The 20588-nt window shown below is 43.6% G+C and overlaps 1 protein-coding gene across 1 annotated transcript in view; it reads right to left on the bottom strand.

The window, feature by feature from the left end:
- LOC121553288 (adhesion G protein-coupled receptor A2-like) overlaps window positions 1–20588 on the bottom strand; it is a 122405-nt gene that overhangs the window by 50268 nt on the left and 51549 nt on the right. Inside the window, exons 3-7 of the mRNA XM_041866311.2 lie at window positions 15892–15963; window positions 14975–15046; window positions 14717–14788; window positions 14422–14585; window positions 5039–5252 (exon numbers count right to left, since the gene is read on the bottom strand). Of these exons, the coding sequence (XP_041722245.2) occupies window positions 5039–5252; window positions 14422–14585; window positions 14717–14788; window positions 14975–15046; window positions 15892–15963 (594 nt within the window). The remainder of the gene's footprint in view (window positions 1–5038; window positions 5253–14421; window positions 14586–14716; window positions 14789–14974; window positions 15047–15891; window positions 15964–20588) is intronic.

The following is a 20588-nucleotide window of genomic DNA, read 5'->3' on the forward strand; positions in this document are numbered from 1 at the left end:
TTAAAAAAGAGAAAAGTGGACGCAGAGTGCAGAGTGTTCCAAGAAAAATGGTCATCCTATTTAATCACGGAATTGAATGGGAAAGCTGTATGTTTGGTGTGTTCAGAGCTTGTTGCAGTGCTGAAAGAATATAACCTTCGTCGCCACTATGTGAGTCTTCATGCCGACAAATATGACAACTTTCAAGGACAGCGGAGATGAGAGAAGGTGAATGAACTGTTGGCGGGTCTGAAGAAACAGCAGTCTGTGTTTACTCACAGCCGAGACATCAGTGACGCTGCAGTGAAAGCTAGCTACCTCATTGCTAATGAAATCGCAGTGGCTTCAAAACCATTTAGTGAGGGTGAATTTGTAAAAACATGCATGATGAAGGCAGCGGAGATTGTGTGCCCTGAAAAGCGGCAGGCTTTTTGCAAATATCAGCCTGACAAGAAACACAGTTGCAGACAGGATTTCCGATCTTTCAGTGGATTTGGACAGCCAGTTGAAGCAAAAAGTAAAAGTCGTTTATTGCGTTTTCGGTTGCAATTGATGAAAGCACGGACATTACAGATGTTGCACAACTGGCCATTTTTTCATCCGCGGAGTTGATGACACATTGACCGTCACCGAGGAGTTCGTGGAGTTGGTGCTGATGACAGATACAACGACAGCAGCTGATATTTTTACCGCACTCGTCGGCGCGCTGGACAGGGTCGGAGTGGACTGGTCCCGCGCTGTCAGCCTGGCTACAGATGGTGTGCCCTCAATGATCGGGAAAAAAGCAGGCGTTGTGACAAAGTTCAGAGAGAAAGTGCAATCTGCAAATGGAGGACGTGATTTTTTGACTTTTCACTGTATTTTGCACAAGGAGACTTTGTGTTGCAAGTCATTAAAGATGGATAATGTCATGAAGGTGGTCATCCAAACTGTTAATTTCATCCGATCCAGAAGCCTGAATCACCGTCAGTTTGACAGCCTTCTCAGAGAGAAAGACCACATCTATGGCCTGCCATACCACACTGAGGTAAGATGGTTAAGCCGAGGTGCTGTGCTGAGGCGTTTCTTTGATTTACGAGAAGAAATTGAACAGTTCATGGAAGAAAAGGGCAAACCAGTGTTAGAATTTCATTCCGCAGAATGGATGCCGGACCTTGCATTTATGGTGAATAACTTGAACAAACAGCTGCAAGGGCGCAACAAAGTTGTCACGCAGTATTATGACAGCATACGTTCTTTCAAGTTGAAGCTGTCATTGTGGGAGACGCAACTTGCCGGTGGTGATGCAGCTCACTTCCCCTGTCTGAAAAATGTGTGCGCGACCCAACATGTGGCAGACATGAAGCGGTTCAAAGATAAAATAACTGGACTGTTACGGGAGTTTGAGCAACGCTTTCAGATTTATGTTTATATGTTTTTATGTTGATGTGCTATTGTTTTTAATTGATTTTATTTTATTTGTATATTTAACCTATTCTTGACTCTGTGGTTCTTGCACTTGTTTGGGGAACAGGATTTCATTATTTTTATCTACATTTCTGCCTGAGAAATGACACCCTGATATAGTTCTGTGATCTGTGAAACAGTTCTGTTAATCACTGAGGAATTGTGTGTTTGTGTGTTCTTTTTCTTTAGAATTTTCAAATAAACTTGACGTGTTTTATGATTAATAGTGATGTTGTGCTTGTACTATTTTGGACACACTGTCCTCAGGCTCCAGCTTTATGTTGTATGTTGATCGTATTAAAACAAAGAAAACAATCTGAAGTTGTTGTTTTTAAGTTATATATACCATGATTTTTCCGGTCCGGCCCACTTGGGAATAGATTTTCCTCCATGTGGCCCCTGAGCTAAAATGAGTTTGACACCCCTGATCTAGGAGTTCTGCCATTCTGCCTACCGTATCCCCAGACCTGGATCCACCTGACGTCTTCCATGACCAATCCCCCTCCCACTTTTCATTACATTATCTACAGCTACTGTTATTGTCATGTTGCTTAATCTAATCTGCTAAGAAACTGTACTTGCCATATCATCCTGGGCACAGTGAGATACACAGATGCGCTACATACACTAGCACTGCAAACACTCAAAGAGCGAAGAGAGCAGCTGTGCCTGGACTTTGCAGTCCCCCTCCCGTGGCTGGCTGCCTGTCGAGGTAAAGTGACGTGGAGAACCACCCGTAGCACCCACCTCCTCTCTATCCCACACACCACACCAAAAAAAATCACCCATACCCTACTTCTGCCAAAACTCTTTGAGGATCCCCCTCTCATATGATGTACTTTACTTGTCATTCATACTTCTGTTTTCTTAACTAAATTGCACGTTATTGTTTATGTGTTGATTTGAGCCTATAGCTATGTGGGTATATTAAATAAAATAAACTAGTTAATGACACACCTGTTCCACAAAAAGAGCAACATTTTCATTTTTAATCTTAAATATTGCCAGGTAGGTTTTTTTTCCCACATGGTGTTCATTTAATTAATTAATTGTTGTAAATCCCTATTTTGTTGTTGAAATGTTAACAAGGTACCCAAAAGTAATTCAAAGTAATGTTTTCATCTTATTATCTAAACAAAACTTGTTTCAAAAACCCTAGAGTCGATGACCGCGCCTCACAGAACTGTAATTAGCATAATAAAAAAGTCCCCATCAAAATCAGTCTGTTTAAATTTGTTTTTTTGCATGGGCTGTGTCTCAATCCACCACATCCGCCAGTGGCGGCCTTTCGCATCTGCGGTGGAAGGTGGCCGAGCTATAGCGGTGTTTATCAGACCATGAGCCATCCCAAAAATGGCCTACAAACTAATATGAAAAGCTGAGACTCTCACAAACACGATGGTGTTCTCCGTTTTGCTTTACGACCCCCACAAGCGTCACAGGACTCGTCTGAAGTCGGTACCACCAATCTGCCAACTTCTGTCTGTAGCGTCCGAACAGTTTGGGCTACACCTTTCCCTCTATAGAAAGGTGACACTCTCACGAGGGCTGAGGAGTATTAAATAAAGTGTCTGTAATAAAGCACTTGTGTGGGGAAAAACTCATTCTGATTGGCTACGACCCTGCCCAGTCATGTGAAATCAATAGATTAAGGCCTAATGAATTTATTTAAATTGACTGATTTCCAACATTGCATGTTGCATTTATATTTTTGTTCAGTTTAGTTTAGTGCCCCCCAAAATGTGTTAAATATGGGTACAAAAATTTATAAAATAAAATCTCTCAGATATAGGACTTTAAAACAAATCTCCTTTTGATTAATTTTTTGACCATCTGTTTTCAATGTATGAATCTGTTATTCAATGAGCTTTTATGGGCTAATAGCAGTAAGACCAAACTCAATGTTTCATCAAATAATTGTGTAATATATTTTTTTATACTTAAAGGGGTCCCACAATTCAAAATCAAATAGCTAAATGATCCTTGGTATGACCATCTTAAAACAATTCTACATGTTAGCTTAGTAAACCCCCCGCCCTCTCCCCCGTCCTTTTGGCAACGGATGCTAATAGCTTATCGAGTCCCATTGTGACACGGGGGGGGACACCTTTTGTCAAGTGGACACTATTTGGCATGACAGGCCCATTAGAACAGAACACCACCTAACAATGGACAATGGGCTGACTCTTTATCAGGCCGCCCACTCTGCTGTGTATGCTGCAGAGAACACAGGCATGTGTTAATCACTCTCCAGTCTCTTCACACATACAAGTGATACATTCACCAGAGCAGTTTGATGGACACAATTCACAACTTAACACTACAGCTGTTAGTTGCCATTAGCTACAAGTGTTCCACAGCCATTAGCCAGTTCGTAATGAGTGGCCAGGTGTGAACATCAGACCTCATTGGAGAGGCAATGCTACGTCATTCCATTTTGTCAGACCGCTACAGAACAATCTATCAATACAAATTAAATGCAAGGAGGAAGAGTAACACTGAATACTGTTAGCCTAGCGAGATATTGAAATGGTCACGCAACATATCTTTTCACTCATCCTCATACTTGGAGACAATCAACTCAGCCACAAAGCTATAGAGAATAGAACATAATAGTAAACTTCAACATCATACAAGTGGCAATGTTGGTCAAATCGGTCGCAGTGGGAGCTACGGTATTCTGGGTCGGTATCTTTCCAAGAACTGGGAAAAGAGCTGGCATTCCTTGCGCTATGTAAACCGTGACAACAAGCATTCCGGCCCTGTTGACACAGGGAAACTTATTTCTGTCAGCACCATCAATATTTATGTTAGAGCCCCCTGCTCAGAGTGTAGCAGCAGTTAAACTAATCAACGGCAATGTGCTCCTCCATATGAGCTTGCTTACCGCCGAGCCAAGCAGACCTGGGTTCAAATACTATTTGAAATCGTTCCAATACTTTGAGTGTTTGCTTTAGCCTGCTTAGAGGACCAGATGGGCGGGTTTTACAGGTTTGGGAAGATTTGATTGGTCCAATAAGCCAGGCAAGCTCAATTGAGCACAGATAAAGTTTTTGAAATGATTTTAAATAGTATTTGAACACAGGTCTGCCGCCAAGCTAACAGTAACAGCAGCATGGAGAGAAAACAAAGAGCCCCGAAATGTGAGAAAAGCAGCATTGTTGCCCGCATTATCACTGTAACTGTTCCTGTTAGCATGTGATCGCCGAGCACTACGGCAACATTCTCGGAGCGCTCCGCAAACATCCTGAGAGGGGCACTGATTTAGCTTCCAGAGGCGTTGGCATGCCGCCAACCCTATTCTGTCCCTGTCCTTTCAGATCTCTATCAAGGGCGGACGATAACACTAAGGTCAATCACGGCTACAATAAGGGAGAGAAGGGGAAGAGTGTGTGTGTTTCTGCACAGATGCGTGCGATTGTCTGTCAGTGCATGTGAGCATGGTTAGCGAGATGCAGTGATGTGAGTGTTTGTGTGTACTGCAAAACTGTACCGCATGAGCACATACATGCATGTGTGTGAGAGTACTGCACTGCACAACTGTAACGCATGGGTGTGTCTGTGCGACAGCGAGAGCGATTAGCTCTCCCCTCACGTCCCCGGTTCCCCCTACCCGGTGAGCAGGCAGCAGTCGTGGACCAGGGTATCCTCTACGTAGACGCCCCTGTCCTCATTGCTGTGGACGACGTGGCCATTGTGGCGCCAGAGCAGCGTGACTGAGGGGTCCAGGTAGGACACAGTGCACTGCAGCGGCAGCCGGTCCCCACGGAACACCACCTGTCTCTGGGAAGGGATCAGCTGGAACAGGGGCAGCTCCAGAGGCCCATCTGGAGAGGAGGAGAGGAAGACACCAGGGAGAGGGTCAGGGAGAGGGTCAGGGAGAGGAGAAGGGGAGAACTCATTCATCCAGAGCGAAGGAGAGACTGTTGCGGTATTGGAATGGCAGGGGAGGGGGGGAATCAAAATGAATGATTCCCCATGACTGAAATCTTGTCAGTAATACAGTATTGCAAATGTATATAAACATATACAATATGCACAAATACACATACACACATTATCAATCAGGAGAAAGCATTGTGCTTGTAGGAATTAACAAAAGCTGTTGGGAATATAGAGGATTTACAACCATTCAAATCATTCACTACCAGAATAATGATGATTTTTGTGGTTGTTGGCTATATAAAAACCAGTTTTAGAAAACGATAAGAAAATGCTAGCACTGTACCTGGTGCTGTATGCATCGGACGCACTTCTACATACTGATCTGAGATCATTGCAGTGTACTGGCTCGCTGTGGTACTTGGGTATTCCTCCGAACACAGGGAACATGTTTGATTGGACACATAAAGACATTTCCTTGGACATGCTCCAAGGAGTCAGCTAAGCGCCACTCTACCGTCAGTTCCATTCAGATCAATGGGGAGTGCTAGCAATACAGTGTGACAGGCCATTCAGTACATGGGTCGTAAAGCGCTCCAATTTATGGCTGCTGATACATTCAGTTAAAATGCCTACGTCTCTGGCTACATTACATCTACATTGTAAATGCTATGACCACAAGTCAGAGACCACTATGATGACACACCAAATGTGTTTTATGGATCCGTTTAGTCTTCTAATGCCTCTTAAGGGAAAAATGAATCAGATTACGTTACTGAGTTTGCGTAATCCAAAAGTTGTGTTAATGATTACAATTTTGGACAGGTAACTAGTAACTGTAACAGATTACATTTAGAAAGTAAACTACTCAACCCTTACTGAGAGATAGTGACAAAGCAAAGGCACGGCTCCATTTCATCTCTCTGGAGATGGTTAAACTAAGCCAATAACAGAGCCAATAAATGTATAATTTAATGTATGATCTGAGAAACGATCAAGGTCGATTTAGCGAGACCTTGCTTTTATGTATGCATACTCTAATGCATACATACATGGTAATAATGCATACAAATAACAGATAGAAGACATATGTGCTGCTGTACGCAATTAACATGCTTTTTCTACTGGGCCAGTGACACCACCCTGTAGCTGACTGCAGCTGGCTAAATGGTACCACAGCAAAACAGCATGGGGCGATGGACTGTTGACCTGCTGTTATGCTCATACTGTTGAATCAACACTCAGTGCCAAAGGATCAGAGTGGCAGATGGCCTGTGCCTATCAGGCGCTGCCACGGTGAGATTGTGTGAGTGTGTGTGTGTGTTTTCCTGGTGTGTACAGTATGTGTGTGTTGATGAAGTAGGGGTGTTGAGCCACTGTGTGTAAGTGTGTGTGATGGTGCGAGGATCCCTAGATGCCAGGGCTAAGCTCTGCGAGGGTCTCTGGGCTGCAGTTAACACAACCCCCTAGAGTCAATGTTCTCGCCTGCGTGGAAATCTAATTAGCATAATACAAAAATCCCTTTCAAAATCTGTCTGTTGAAGCTAGAGATGTTTTTTTTTGCAAGGGCTGTCTCTCAATTCACTGTGGTGGAAGGTGGCAGAGCTACAGCGGTGTTTGTCAGACCAGGAGACATCCCGAAAATCAGTTCTCACAAAAACTTCTGTACCGTCCGAACGGTTTGACTCTATGACCCCCACAAGTGTCACGGGACTCATCTGAAGTCGATACCGACAATGTGCCAACTAGGGATGTCACAAATGTATAATTGTTCTTAACGTTTCAACTGCAATTTATTTGATTGTTTAAACATTTAAACAATAAGAAAAAAATCATAAAATGAGAAGTCTAAATTCTGATATGATCCTGCGTATGACAGCTAGGGGGCAATGCAGTTCGATCTACCACAGTCCTGGCTACTTACCAGACGGCGCTCACCTTACTGTTGTCCCCCACCCACTCAGCAACAGTGGTAGTTAATTACGTTTTATGTTCTCTGCTGTGTCTCTCTCCTCCATGTTCTCAATTGTCAGTACATAGGACTGCATGTCCCACTTCTCATCAATGTGATTGCTCGTTGCAGTGATGTATGACAGCATGTTCATAGACATCCAACAATCCGTTGTTAATGCCACGTATGGTGTTTGAGAGCTCGCATTTTGTCCTTGCAGAGCAATCATTGTACAATTTCTCCATCCAGGCTGTCACGGTTTGTCGACATGGCATCTTGTAGTCTGGTTCTAGATATGCCATTAGGGCAGTGAAGCCGACATCCTCTACCATTGACAATGGCTGCATATCAACTGTAATCAGCGCTGTGATTTTCTCACTCTGTCCATTATCGCACTGCTGCCAGCAACGGGTTGGGGATGCCTCCCTTTCAGATGGTTAAGCATTGCACCTGTACTGCCACTGTAGTTCAATTCCACCTTGCAAATATTGCATTTATTTCATCACTTTCTCAAGTATTGCCATACAGGACTTCGCTGCTGTCGCTTCCCTGTCTCACACTGCCATTTTTCCAACAGTTAACGACGATGACGTGTGGAGCGCTGTACTGTATATCCGTGGCAAATAATTTGAAAGATGCATATTTCCTACAACTAACTTTACAGCATTGTTGCATGAGGTATTTTTTCTATTTGTATGCTTCCCTTTATGATGATGGTGTACACATCACTGACAAACTGAAATGGTCCATACAGACAGTGTGGGGAAGAAGGCGCAACAGCGTCTCTTCAACCTCAGAAGGCTGAAGAAATTTGGCCTGTCACCTAAAACCCTCACAAACTTTTACAGATGCACAATTGAGAGCATCCTGTCGGGCTGTATCACCGCCTGGTATGGCAACTGCACCGCCCGCAACCCAGGGCTCTCCAGAGGGTGGTGCGGTCTGCACAACACATCCCGGGGGCAAACTACCTGCCCTCCAGGACATCTACAGCACCCGATGTCACAGGAAGGCCAAAAAGGCGAGTACAGGTGCATCAAAGCTGGGACAGAGAGACTGAAAAACAGCTTCTATCTCATCCATATATTTATCTATTCTTATTCCATTCCTTTACTTAGATTTGTGTGTATTAGATATTTGTTGTGGAACTGTTAGATATTACTTGCTAGATATTGCTGCACTGCCGGAACTAGAAGCACAAGCATTTCACAACCCTCACAATAACATCTGACCAATCAATTTGATTTTGATTTTGATGATTGGGACCTGTTAGTGGTAGTTTTGTGATAACTGCACTGTGATTTTAATTTTGTATTTTAAAAAAAGTGTCCCAAAAAAATTGCCCAAATATTTATTCTAAACGTTAACAATCCCAATGTCATTTAAACATTTAAACGTTTACACCCCTAGTGCCAACTTCTGTCTGAACGATTTAGGCTACACACTAATACAGTGCATTCGGAAAGTATTCAGACCCCTTGACTTTTTCCACATTTTGTTACGTTACAAACATAATCTAAAATTGATTACATTGTTATTCTTCCTCATCAATCTACACACAAGAGCCCATAATGACAAAGCAAAAACAGGTTTTTAGACTGAATCGTAACATTTTCGTAAGTATTCAGACCCTTTCCTCAGGACTTTGTTGAAGCACCTTTGGCAGCGATTACAGCCTCAAGTCTTCTTGGGTATGACACTACAAGCTTGGCAGACCTGTATTTTGGGAGTTTCTCCCATTATTCTCTGCAGATCCTCTCAAGTTCTGTCAAGTTGGATGGGGAGCGTTGCTGTACAGCTACTTTCAGGTCACTCCAGAGATGTTAGATCGGGTTCAAGTCCGGATTCTGGCTGTGCCACTCAAGGACATTCAGGGACTTGTCCCGAAGCCACTCCTGTGTTGTCTTGGATGTGTGCTTAGGGTCGTTGTCCTGTTGGATGGTGAACCTTCGCCACAGTCTGAGGTCCTGAGAGCTCTGGAGCAGGTTTTCATCAAGGATCTCTCTGTACTTTGCTCCGTTCATCTTTCCCTCGATCCTGACTAGTCTCCCAGTCCCTGCCGCTGAAAAACATCCCCACAGCATGATGCTGCCACCACCATGCTTCACTGTAGGGATGGTGCCAGGTTTCCTACATATGTGAGGTTTGGCATTCAGGCCAAAGAGTTCAATCTTGGTTTCATCAGACCAGATAATCTTGTTTCTCATGGTCTGAGTCTTTAGGTGCCTTTTGGCAAACTCCAAGCGGGCTGTCATGTGCCTTTTACTGAGGAGTGGCTTCCGTCTGGCCACTCTACCATAAAGGCCTGATTGGTGGAGTGCTGCAGAGATGGTTGTTGTCCTGGAAGGTTCTCCCATTTCCACAGAGGAACTCTGGAGCTCTGTCAAAGTGACCATCGGGTTCTTGGTCACCTCCCTGACCAAGGCCCTTCTCCCCCGATTGCTTTGATTGGCCGGGCAGCCAGCTCTAGGAAGAGTCTTGGTGGTTCCAAACTTCTTCCATTTAAGAATGATGGATGCCACTGTGTTCTTGGGGACCTTCAATGCTGCAGAATATTTTTTATATCCTTCCCCAGACCTGTGCCTCGACACAATCCTGTCTCTGAGCTCTATGGACAATTCCTTCGACCTCATGGCTTGGTTTTTGCTCTGACATGCACTGTCAACTGTGGGACCTTTAATAGACAGGTGTGTTCCTTTTCAAATCATGTCCAATCAATTGAATTTACCACAGGTGGACTCCAATCAAGTTGTAGAAACATCTCAAGGATGATCAATGAAAACAGGATGCACCGGAGGTCAATTTCGAGTCTCATAGTAAAGGGTCTGAATACTTATGTAAATAAGCTATTTCTGTTTTTTTATCTTTAATAAATGTGCAGAAATATCCAAAAAACTGTTTTTGCTTTGTCATTATGGGGTATTGTGTGTAGATTGATGAGGTAAAAAATCAATTTAATCAATTTTAGAATAAGTTTGTAATGTAACAAAATGTGTAAAAATTCAAGGGGTCTGAATACTTTCTGAATGCACTGTATATGACCTCTCTATGGAAAGTTGAGACTCTCACGAACACGATGGTGTTCTCCATTTTTCTCTACGACCCCCACAAGTGTCACAGACTCATCTGAAGGTAACCCGGTACCAGGACGAAAATGTTATGGAAGTGAATAGGGCATTTCGACATCAGAGGTATACGGGTCATTCCATGGTAAAATTATTATATATATTTTCTGAGTCCTTATATCTCTCAGATATAGGACACAGACACTTCAAAACATATTTTCGGACTATTTGTTTTTCCAAGTATGAATCTGTTATTAAATGTGTTTATATGGGCTAATAGCAGGCCAAATTCAATGTTTTATCAAATATTTAAATAAATATATACAAGAAATTATATGTACTGACAGGGGTCCTAAAATTCCAAATCAAATAGCTAAATGATCCTTGGTAAGACCATCTTAAAACAATTCCATATGTTAGCTTAGTAGAAACCCAGCCCCAGGCCCCTAGACTCTAGGGTTTTGACCAGATTGACCTGTGTTCCCTGGCAGGAGGGGCGTGCCGAGCAGCTGCTATGGCTGGTCCTAGTCCTGCAGTGAGTGGACACATGGCCAAACATCTGGCAGCAGTCCACAGAGGAAACCATTCAAACAGCTCCACCAAAGCCTGGTCCCTGATCTGTTAATGCTGTCTCGCCAAACACAACTATGACCATAGGAGTTGGCAAGACAGCACAAACAGATCTGCGACCAGGCTAGTCCCACCCATCCACCCACAACTGCTAAGTCAGTCTGTGAATGAGCCACATCATTCAGGATGGGAAGCCATTAAATGAGAATCTCCTAATTAATCAAAACAAGTCCAACCCTTCCATTTCCTCAATTCGATTAGGCCCTTTAACACACACTTTCCACATTTCTTATTGTATCCAGATGTTGCTTGGATAATATTCTGTCTTTTTCAGAATATGGAGTTGATTAAACTTCAAACCAAGTTCTACTGGCCTGACCACAGGTTCTGAAGGGCATATTGGTCTATATGCATAAAGCCTGTAGTGACCATAAGAGGACCATGTCACTGCCTTGGCTTAATATAACAAATAATAACACCAGACACTACACCAGAATCAACCAATCTCTGCTATGTATTCCATTAATGAATTCCACAAAGAGGCCCTGCCTGGTTTTCACTGATGAGCCTTGAGGAAACAGAAGTAGAGGGCCATGTTCCTTATTTCTCAGTGTAAGATGAGCTGAACAGACGTTGCCCTGACCCCCATCTGAGGAAGCACCTGATCCTGTCTGGAAACCTCTCCTCCCTCCATTCGTTCCCCCTCGCTTGAGAATGACACTCAACCCGAACGCCATGTCAGACAGACGAAAGGAGGAGAAGCACTTTAAAATGTGTTCACCCTGACATCTGCTACTCATTACATCACTTTGGAGAAGTAGGATAGAAGAAAATAAAAAAAAGGATGGCATGGATGGAATTACAGTGCAACCTAATAGTTCAACCTAATGAATAGAGACAAATCGCTTGTTTGGTATGAGTTGGAGGGGTAGCTTTGTCAATTGGCATCTTATCGACTGTCATTCTCAGTAATACCTTGACCTATAGCATCAGGTGCTGAACAAACACAACTGATACGTGATGAAATGCTGATGGCCACAGTATAGCCTTGCTGCATTCCATGACATAAAGTGAACCCATATGGAGATAATAGGCTGAAAATAACATTACAAGAAGAGGTTGTTAGAGCACTCTACTGTGTCCAATTGAAGATGGCTCTTGCCAAGCAAATAAATAAGGTATTGTAGGAGGCTTTTGTAGATGGAGTAAAATCCCACGGAGGCATGCACGGTAATCCCATAATGGATGTGTTAGGCTGAAAGGACAATTCACTATTCCAACAATCCTAATTCCACTCTTGGCTTTATGCAATACGACTGTGTGGAATTACCCAGTAATTGCTTGGATTGTTCCACATAATAAAAAAACACACTCAGGATTACATAGAATAACTTCAGAATGTATCTGGTAGGGTACGTGAATAAGAAATGTGTGAATACAACGATCTGCACAAACAAACACATGATTAAGAGATAATGCCCTCGAAGCCGGTGTTTGTTGGATATATTGGCACGGGTGTTGTTAGGCCCGAGATGAAGTCGAGGGCTGACAAACCGTGCCAATATATCCAACAAACACCGGCTTCGAGGGCATTATCACTTTTATACAACGGGTTACCAACATATTCAAATAATGATTGACATATTTAAATGTGACGTTATTTAGATTAATTTATTCGTACTATTTCATCCTTCCACAAGATATAGTCCCGACACAAATCTAGGGTTGCTAGAGACGCGACCCAGTCGTTCGTTATTTTTGTTCTGCATCTATGGACGCGACCCAGTCGTTCAGTCTTTTTGTTCTGTATCTATAGACGCGACCCAGTCTTTCGTTCTAAATGTTCCATTGCCATACTGGCTGGCAACGTTCTTATCCCTTGCTTGCTAGCTAGCCAACTACGGCTAATTTACAGTTACGCCAAAAGATTCAGTCAGAATAACAGCCAGCAAAGTATTTGCATTTGTTTAAGCTGTTTTCTAGTGACATGTATTTGGATACATCCATAACAATGAGCTAATGAGGCGTGATTTCGCCTGGCATAGAGAATGTGTTCACTCGTCAGGACACTGTTGTTCATAGGAGCTAGCCAACAACACAGCTACAGTAACACAATCACTTCAAACTGAAGCTGGAAAGACTGCACATGAGCTGCGTTTCGTTTTACCTTTTTTCAAAGATTTTTGTGTGTGTATATATCCATAAAAATGATGCCAGCTGATTCATGATTTCGACTGGCTGAGAAACGCTGCCTGCCTTTGTCTCGTCCCGACTCCCGACACGTTCAATACTATGGGACAGCAGGAGATCGAATTTGAATATTGAAACAATGTTGCAAATGTCGGAGAGACAGACAGCAAGGTTTATACAAATCTCCACTGTTGAAAACCAAATGTTGGTCTAAAAGAAATGTCTAGATCAGGGCTGCCCAACCCTCTTCCTGGAGATCTACTGTCCTGTAGGTTTTCAGTCCAACCCTAATTTAGCGTGTCTGATTCAGCTAGTTAAGGTCTTGTTGAGCAGCTAATAAGTAGAATCAGGTGTGTTAAATTAGGGTTGGACTGAAAACCCACAGGACGGTAGATCTCCAGGAAGAGGGTTGGGCAGCCCTGGTCTAGATGCTTTTTATAGTGGAGATCAAGTTTATAAGCGCCTGACTGGGTTGATGAGACAGTGGATTGCGCAGTCAGATGGAACAGTGTAAATAGGCATTTTAACGTCATAGATTGTCCCGACAGACTGTCGGGACCTATGTACATATGTTTTGGGAATGCCTAGTGGTCTCTGACCTCTTGAAATACGTTAAATACCTTCATCGCAACTTGATAGATGGAAATGTACCTATGTCTCTTGGTCTGTTTCTACTAGGAAATACTTGTGATATTCTATTGGATTCAATGAAATTGTTAATGTATACCCTAACTGCTGCCAAAAAGGCAATTCTAAAAAAGTGGTTGGATCCAAATACTTCTTTCAAATCTTCCTGAAATTTTTACTTTTTGGACATTCTTATTCTAAAGAAATCCACAGCTAAGATGCATGGTGTGACTACAACAACTCTAGTGGGCTGGTCAAATGCCATCTCCACCATCAAAGACCTTTGTTAGGTACCCCTCATGTAATATGATCTCTCAATTGTTGTATCTTGAACCCTAACCCTAACCCTAACCCCCCACCACACGCACACACACACAACCCCCACCCAATTTCCATTTTCGAGCAGTGACTCATGTTATTTTCTCATCCCGGTGCAATATCCTCTAAGCGTGTGCAGGATATGGGGAGTGTAGGAGCAGAGCAGGGGGAGAGCTGCTATCAGAATTAAGATGTGATTCCCCCCATGGCTCAGAGCACACAGAACAGCACACAGCACAGCACAGAGCAGAGCTGGAAACACCAGAGCACTCTAGCTAGCTACCTCACCAGTCCCCAGAGCTCTCCTCCATCTCTTCCTCACAGGCCATTCACTCACCTCACATACACAGAGGGGTGATCCGACAGACAGCAGGGAAGATTCGGATAACATACCACATCTGAGCTGTGTCTCCCTCAGGTTGCGGACCTCCAGGCCGTGGAGGTGTGTGGGATGAACACACAGGGTGTCGTTGCCCAGACGCACGCCGTTTGCCCTGGCCCACGGCAGCAGCCACTCCAGCTGACAGTCACAGAACAGAGACTCTGTAGAGAAGTGCCTGAGGGGATACGGCAACGGCGTTACAACCATCATCGCACTGTGTGTAGGTGTCATTTTGGTACAGTGTGTGAGTGACAATTTGTTTGTAGTGTGTGTGTGTGTGTGTGTTGTTTCATTTTGTTTTCTTACAGGACTTTGAGAGACAGGAGGTGTGTGAATAATCCCACCGGCAAGGAGGAAAAAATATTTCCAGATAGATTCCTGTGGGGAAAAAAGGTCAAATACACATCAAACCAGTTTACTTTGAACAAGTACAAAAGCCACAGTATCTGCTGTTGCATTACTTTGAAACAGCCTTATCTAAGAGAAACAACATATCTCCTAGATCTCAAAACATCTCAAATTATGCGTACAGTGCTGTATGTTTTCAAATCAGAGATTACTCACAATTTAGAGAGATTGCCAAGGTCTACAAACATTTCAGGAGCGAGGCAGCCAATCCGATTGTTGGACAGATCCCTATAAGGACAAAAAGCTAACTTTAAATTATGGCTTAGAGATAAGCCAAGCCCATCTGACTTAAAGCATTAAGAGCACTGATCATCGCCGGAGAGCTGGCATGAGATAATACAGAAAGCGCTTGGCTGTGACAACAAGTGTGTGTTTGTGTTTTGTGCCGTCTCCTCTCATAATAACGTAATAACGAGAGCTTATTAAGCAGCTCAAGGAACTATGATGTTAAACCACCAGTCCAATGTTTATTTATTCCAACTCGCGGGATATCAACCCTAACCTTCTGTTAACCCTTCACCCCTCACATTACCATTCACACACACACACACACACACACACACACACACACACACACACTTATAGAGGGCTGTCTTGGCTCTGTGCCCTTCCCCTCTGTAATGAAAGAGCTGCTTTGCTGGAGCAGCTGTGGGAAAATAAGCAAGGCACTCGAGTAATCACCAGTTGGGGAGCACTTAAATTAGCACTCTGCTGCTCCCAGAACCTGGCGCACGTGCCTGCTGCAACACCCCAGCAGCCTAAAACCCCCTAACAATCATGATGGAATTAAGTCATTTACGCTGCAGGGTTTATCTATGACCAACTTTGTGCGAGTGTGTGTGCATGCTTAGGTGTGTGTGTGAGAGAGAGAGAGAGAGAAGAGAGAGAGAGGAGTGTGTGTGTGTGTGTTTTATCTACCACTTCAGGAAATAATGAATTTACTGCTTCTTTTTTAATTATGATGTCATAATTGCCACCCCTCTCCCGGCCCTCCCCTCACCAATGCCCCCATAAGACCCTGGCCTTGTCCCTCTGTGTAGCCCACCCACTATGACAACCCCCTTCATACTTACAGTCTCCTAAGAGCCATCAGTCCACGGAAGGCCCCGTGCTCCACCGTGCTAATCAAATTATTCCTCAGGTCCCTAGAGAGAGAGAGGGAGGGATAGAGGGAGAGAGAAAGATAGCGAGGGCGGGGGGGAGAGAAGGGAGGTCACTTATCATGCCACTGTGGGTTTGAGAGTCACATTGCTGGAGACAGGGAGGGGGATTGCCCCTTAAAACCCTCTCATCTGGCAGTATAGTAAGTGGTTGGCAGTTAGCGATGAGATGCATTGAGCTGGGCTCTCGTCAGGGCCGAGCATGCAAGCTCATTGTGACATTAAGATGTAAACTCTAGCCTCCTTCCAACGAAAATGTGATTTGTGATTCATTCAACACGTGACAGTGTAGTTCCCAAAGATCACAAGGTCAAGAAGACTCGGTGACATGCAAAGATGGCAACTTTTACTAATGCTGTACTACCATGATGAAACCCAGTTGTCAATACGCAGTTAACTCTGAATGGGTAACTCTATTCAGAAAGGAAATAATACTCTTTATCGCTTTTGATGTGGTCGGATATTAGATACATTTTACAATGGCCATCATATGCATCATCAGTGACAGTGAATGATAGTGTACGGAGGTTATTTCAAAGAAGTGCCATGTCGGTCTGACACAAACATTATAAACATTACAGTGGTTTTAGCCAGGATCACTCTGTTCCCAATCCCCACTCCCAGTCCCTCGATTTCCCAACCCAACATTGCTAAAAATGGACCGGCATCATTTCATAACTCTACTTTTTGGTTTTCGCTCGGGCCAAAGAAAACTTCCTGAAATTATGTCCCCCGGTTTCCTTTGACTGGGCCTGCCGGGAGTGATGAGAATCAGAAGGAGTCTGGCTCTCTCTCCATCCAGATGTGTGTACAGTACAGTACAATACACCAGTGCAGTATGGGTAGTCTAGCATGTAGTCTCAGCCCAACCCCAACTGCTGGTCACATCAGCAGTCATAAAAACATGCAAGGCCAGCCAAAGGCAATAAAACAAAACCGCTACCACTAATAAGTTACTGTGCCCCTTTCCCAATGTAACCATAAAAATTGAACTATGAACTTTGAACTTATTTGTAAAACAAGGCACTGCTTTGAAACCAAACGATCATTTTCATCTGTCCAAAGCCAGAGCAGAATAATTCAATGTTTTACTGTATATCCAACACATGAGCTGAGTGCCTCTGTCGAAAGAATCTGACAAAGACTGACACAGAATCAACCAAAAATCGAGCTATTAAAGGGCATGTTTTCGTCACCATTAGAGAGGCCTGTAGACCACCAGCAGTGAATGATTCCTCTGATGGAACTGATGCTAATTCAGTCAATGTAAAAAGAGTTACACACACAAAAGAGAGAACAACGCATACTCATACAGAAATCATCATTATCGTTAGATAAATTACTCCTGTCTGTACTTAATGATGTGTGTCTGCTGTTAAATTGTTCGGTCCAAAGTTAAAACCCACTACACCATTACCCCAACCCACCCTCTCTACTCTACCAGTTCAAAGGCTAAAATTATTCTCGAAGCTGCACTTCACCGCATGCTCATTCACTTAATGTATTCTTGTGCCTGTAGATTACACCGTTTTTACATTAGGCAATACACTTTACATTACCCCCCAAAAATTGACAGAAAACCTATAATTTCCATAATAACTATCCAATGTGTAATCAAAGGTGTGATCAATGAAGACATCCTCTACAATCATATAAAAAAAAAAAATATATATATATATATATATATATATATATATATATATATATATATATATATATATATATAATTGCAACAAATTGCATTTGGAAAGTATTCAGACCCCTTTACTTTTTCCACATTTTGTTACGTTACTGTCACGCCCTGGCTCTAGGGACTCTTTTAAGTTGAGCCAGGGTGTGTAGAGTTTATGTTTTGTGCTCGTTGTGTCTAGTCTAGTTTTTGTATATCTATGTTGGCCAGAGTGGTTCTCAGTCAGAGGCAACGAGTATCAGCTGTTGCTGGTTGTCTCTGATTGGGAACCATATTTAGTCAGGTGGTTTTCCAACAGTGTTTGTGGGATCTTGTTCCGTGTTGGATACATTTTTGCAAATGTATTAAAAATTAAAAACAGAAATATTGCATTTACATAAGTATTCAGACCCTTTAGTCAGTACTTTGTTGAAGCACCTTTGCCAGCAATTACAGCTTTTACAATTACAATTGAATCTTCTTGGGTATGACGCTACAAGCTTGGCACACCTGTGTTTGGGGAGTTTCTCCCATTCTGCTCTGCAGATCCTCTCAAGCTCTATCAGGTTGGATGGGGAGCGTTGCTGCACAGCTATTTTCAGGTCTCTCCAGAGATGTTCGATCGGGTTCATAAATCAGAGACACGGGTGATCAGGTCCTGCACTACGTCAAGTCCGAGTCCGTCCAGTCAGAGAGTACAGTCTATTGTTGGAGTCCTATGTCCCCTTTCGTGTGTGTGTGTACATGTGCGTGCATGTTTGTGCGTGTGTGTATGTGTGTGCATTTGTGTGTGTCTGCTGAACGGCCAGAGTAGGAGATGAATCTTCCCATTAGCCCCGTGTAGCTCAGTTGGTAGAGCATGGCGCTTGCAACGCCAGGGTTGTGGGTTTGTTTCCCACGGGGGGCCAGTATGAAAAAAGTATGAAAATGTATGCACTCACTAACTGTAAGTCGCTCTGGATAAGAACGTCTGCTAAATGACTCAAATGTAAATATGGTGAACAGCACAGCCAGAATTAATTGGGAACCACTTCAGTAGCTTTTCAAACATCATCCACAAATATTGGAGTTTATGTTTCACAAGAGCCAGGACCATGCACAGTGTAGTTCCCGGTCACACTTCAAATGCTCAAGGTTTGGGGGAGAAACCACTTATTGTTTAAACATCCATATCTTGCTGAGTTTAGCCAGCTGTACATGTTTTAGAGTGAATTCAGATATAGGCAACAGTCAGTAGTGTGTGTGTGTGTGTGTGTGTGTGTGTGTATGCGTGCATGCATGCGCATGTGTGTGCGTGTGTGTGTGTGTGTGTGTGTGTGTGTGTGCGTGCGTGCATGCGCATGTGTGGGTGTGTGTGTGCGCGTGTGTGTGTGTGAGCACCTCCTGACCGGAGCTACAAACAGACTTCTCTGAAAAAAGGAAGACTTATTTATTCAACTGGAATTCCATCCTGCATTTCTCTCTCTTTGCTGCCAATCACCTAATAATACAATACAGCAATCTAACAACACACACAAACCTCCACTTTAGAATGAGACATGTTTACCTGGGATAGTTGATTGACATGATAACAGAGTAACCCACAGTATATGATCAAAGCAACACAGTTATTATTGTTGTCTGCTCACAGTACAAAATAACCCACACCTACAGTACCTGTCATAACTAAAGCTAAGTTACAGCTGTTATTATTGTTTTCTGCTCAGTGCTCATAGTACCTTGAGACACCTATGGCAGCATACAATACAGAGAAATATGATTGAAAGAACATTGTAACAGGTGCCCTGCAGCTTTTACTGTGTTGGGTTTACCTTGGAAAAGGTCTAGTCAGCCATTTTTGCCCAACTGTGTCCTGTACCTATCTCTCCCCTGCCTCTGACCTCCCTCACTGCTGAACTCTCTGGCCTGGGGCTTGGCTAGAAACTGCTGAGTGCTTAACTATGAGACAGGAGCACTGAGAAGGCCTCTGGCTGTGGTTGGCTGCTGTGTGTGCTGTGAGCAAGAAGAGTTAAGCAAGAGGCACAGTGAATGACATTACCCTCCGCCAGTCCACCCGCTCCCTCATAGCATGCTTTATATAATCAAAGGCTCCCATCGACAAGAGGAGAGATCTGAGATGCCCCAGTGGCTATCTGTCTGCCTGTAGAGTGCTCCACCCTCCACTCAGTATCTACTTTCCGTTCCACTGTATCCACTCATTTAGTTTTCCCATCTCAGGATAGCTAGGTTTTCATACAGTGAGGCAATGCTTGAAAACCGACATATGGGGAGCTCCAGAACTTGGAGAGAGGGTTGGAGAGAAACTGCCCCTAATGTACTTAGACGGTTTGTGTGCTGTCGGGTCCATTGAAAGCCAATGGAGATTGCCAAAACCAATTTCGGCATGCCAATCATTGTGGACCACCAAAAATGTCCTTGAGTGGCCCAGCCACAGCCCGGTCGATGTTTCTACAACTTGATTGGAGTCCACCTGTGGTAAATTCAATTGATTGGACATGATTTGGAAAGGCACACCCCTTTCTATATAAGGTCCCACAGTTGACAGTGCATGTCAGAGCAAAAACCAAGCCATGAGGTCGAAGGAATTGTCCGTAGAGCTCCGAAACCCCTACAACTTATCCAGAACGCTGCAGCCCGTCTGGTGTTCAATCTTCCCAAGTCACCCCGCTCCTCCGCACACTCCACTGGCTTCCAGTTGAGGCTCGCATCTACTACAAGACCATGGTGCTTGTCCCACTGGCTATCATAAGTTGAATGCACCAATTTGTAAGCCGCTCTGGATAAGAGTGTCTGCTAAATGATGTAAATGAGACAGGATTTTGTCGAGGCACAGATCTGGGGAAGGGTACCAAAACATTTCTGCAGCATTGAAGGTCCCCAAGAACACAGTGGCCTCCATCATTCTTAAATGGAATAAGTTTGGAACCACCAAGACACTCCC

This window comes from Coregonus clupeaformis, chromosome 37 (assembly GCF_020615455.1).
Source record: "Coregonus clupeaformis isolate EN_2021a chromosome 37, ASM2061545v1, whole genome shotgun sequence".
In the NCBI taxonomy this organism is placed as follows: domain Eukaryota; kingdom Metazoa; phylum Chordata; class Actinopteri; order Salmoniformes; family Salmonidae; genus Coregonus; species Coregonus clupeaformis.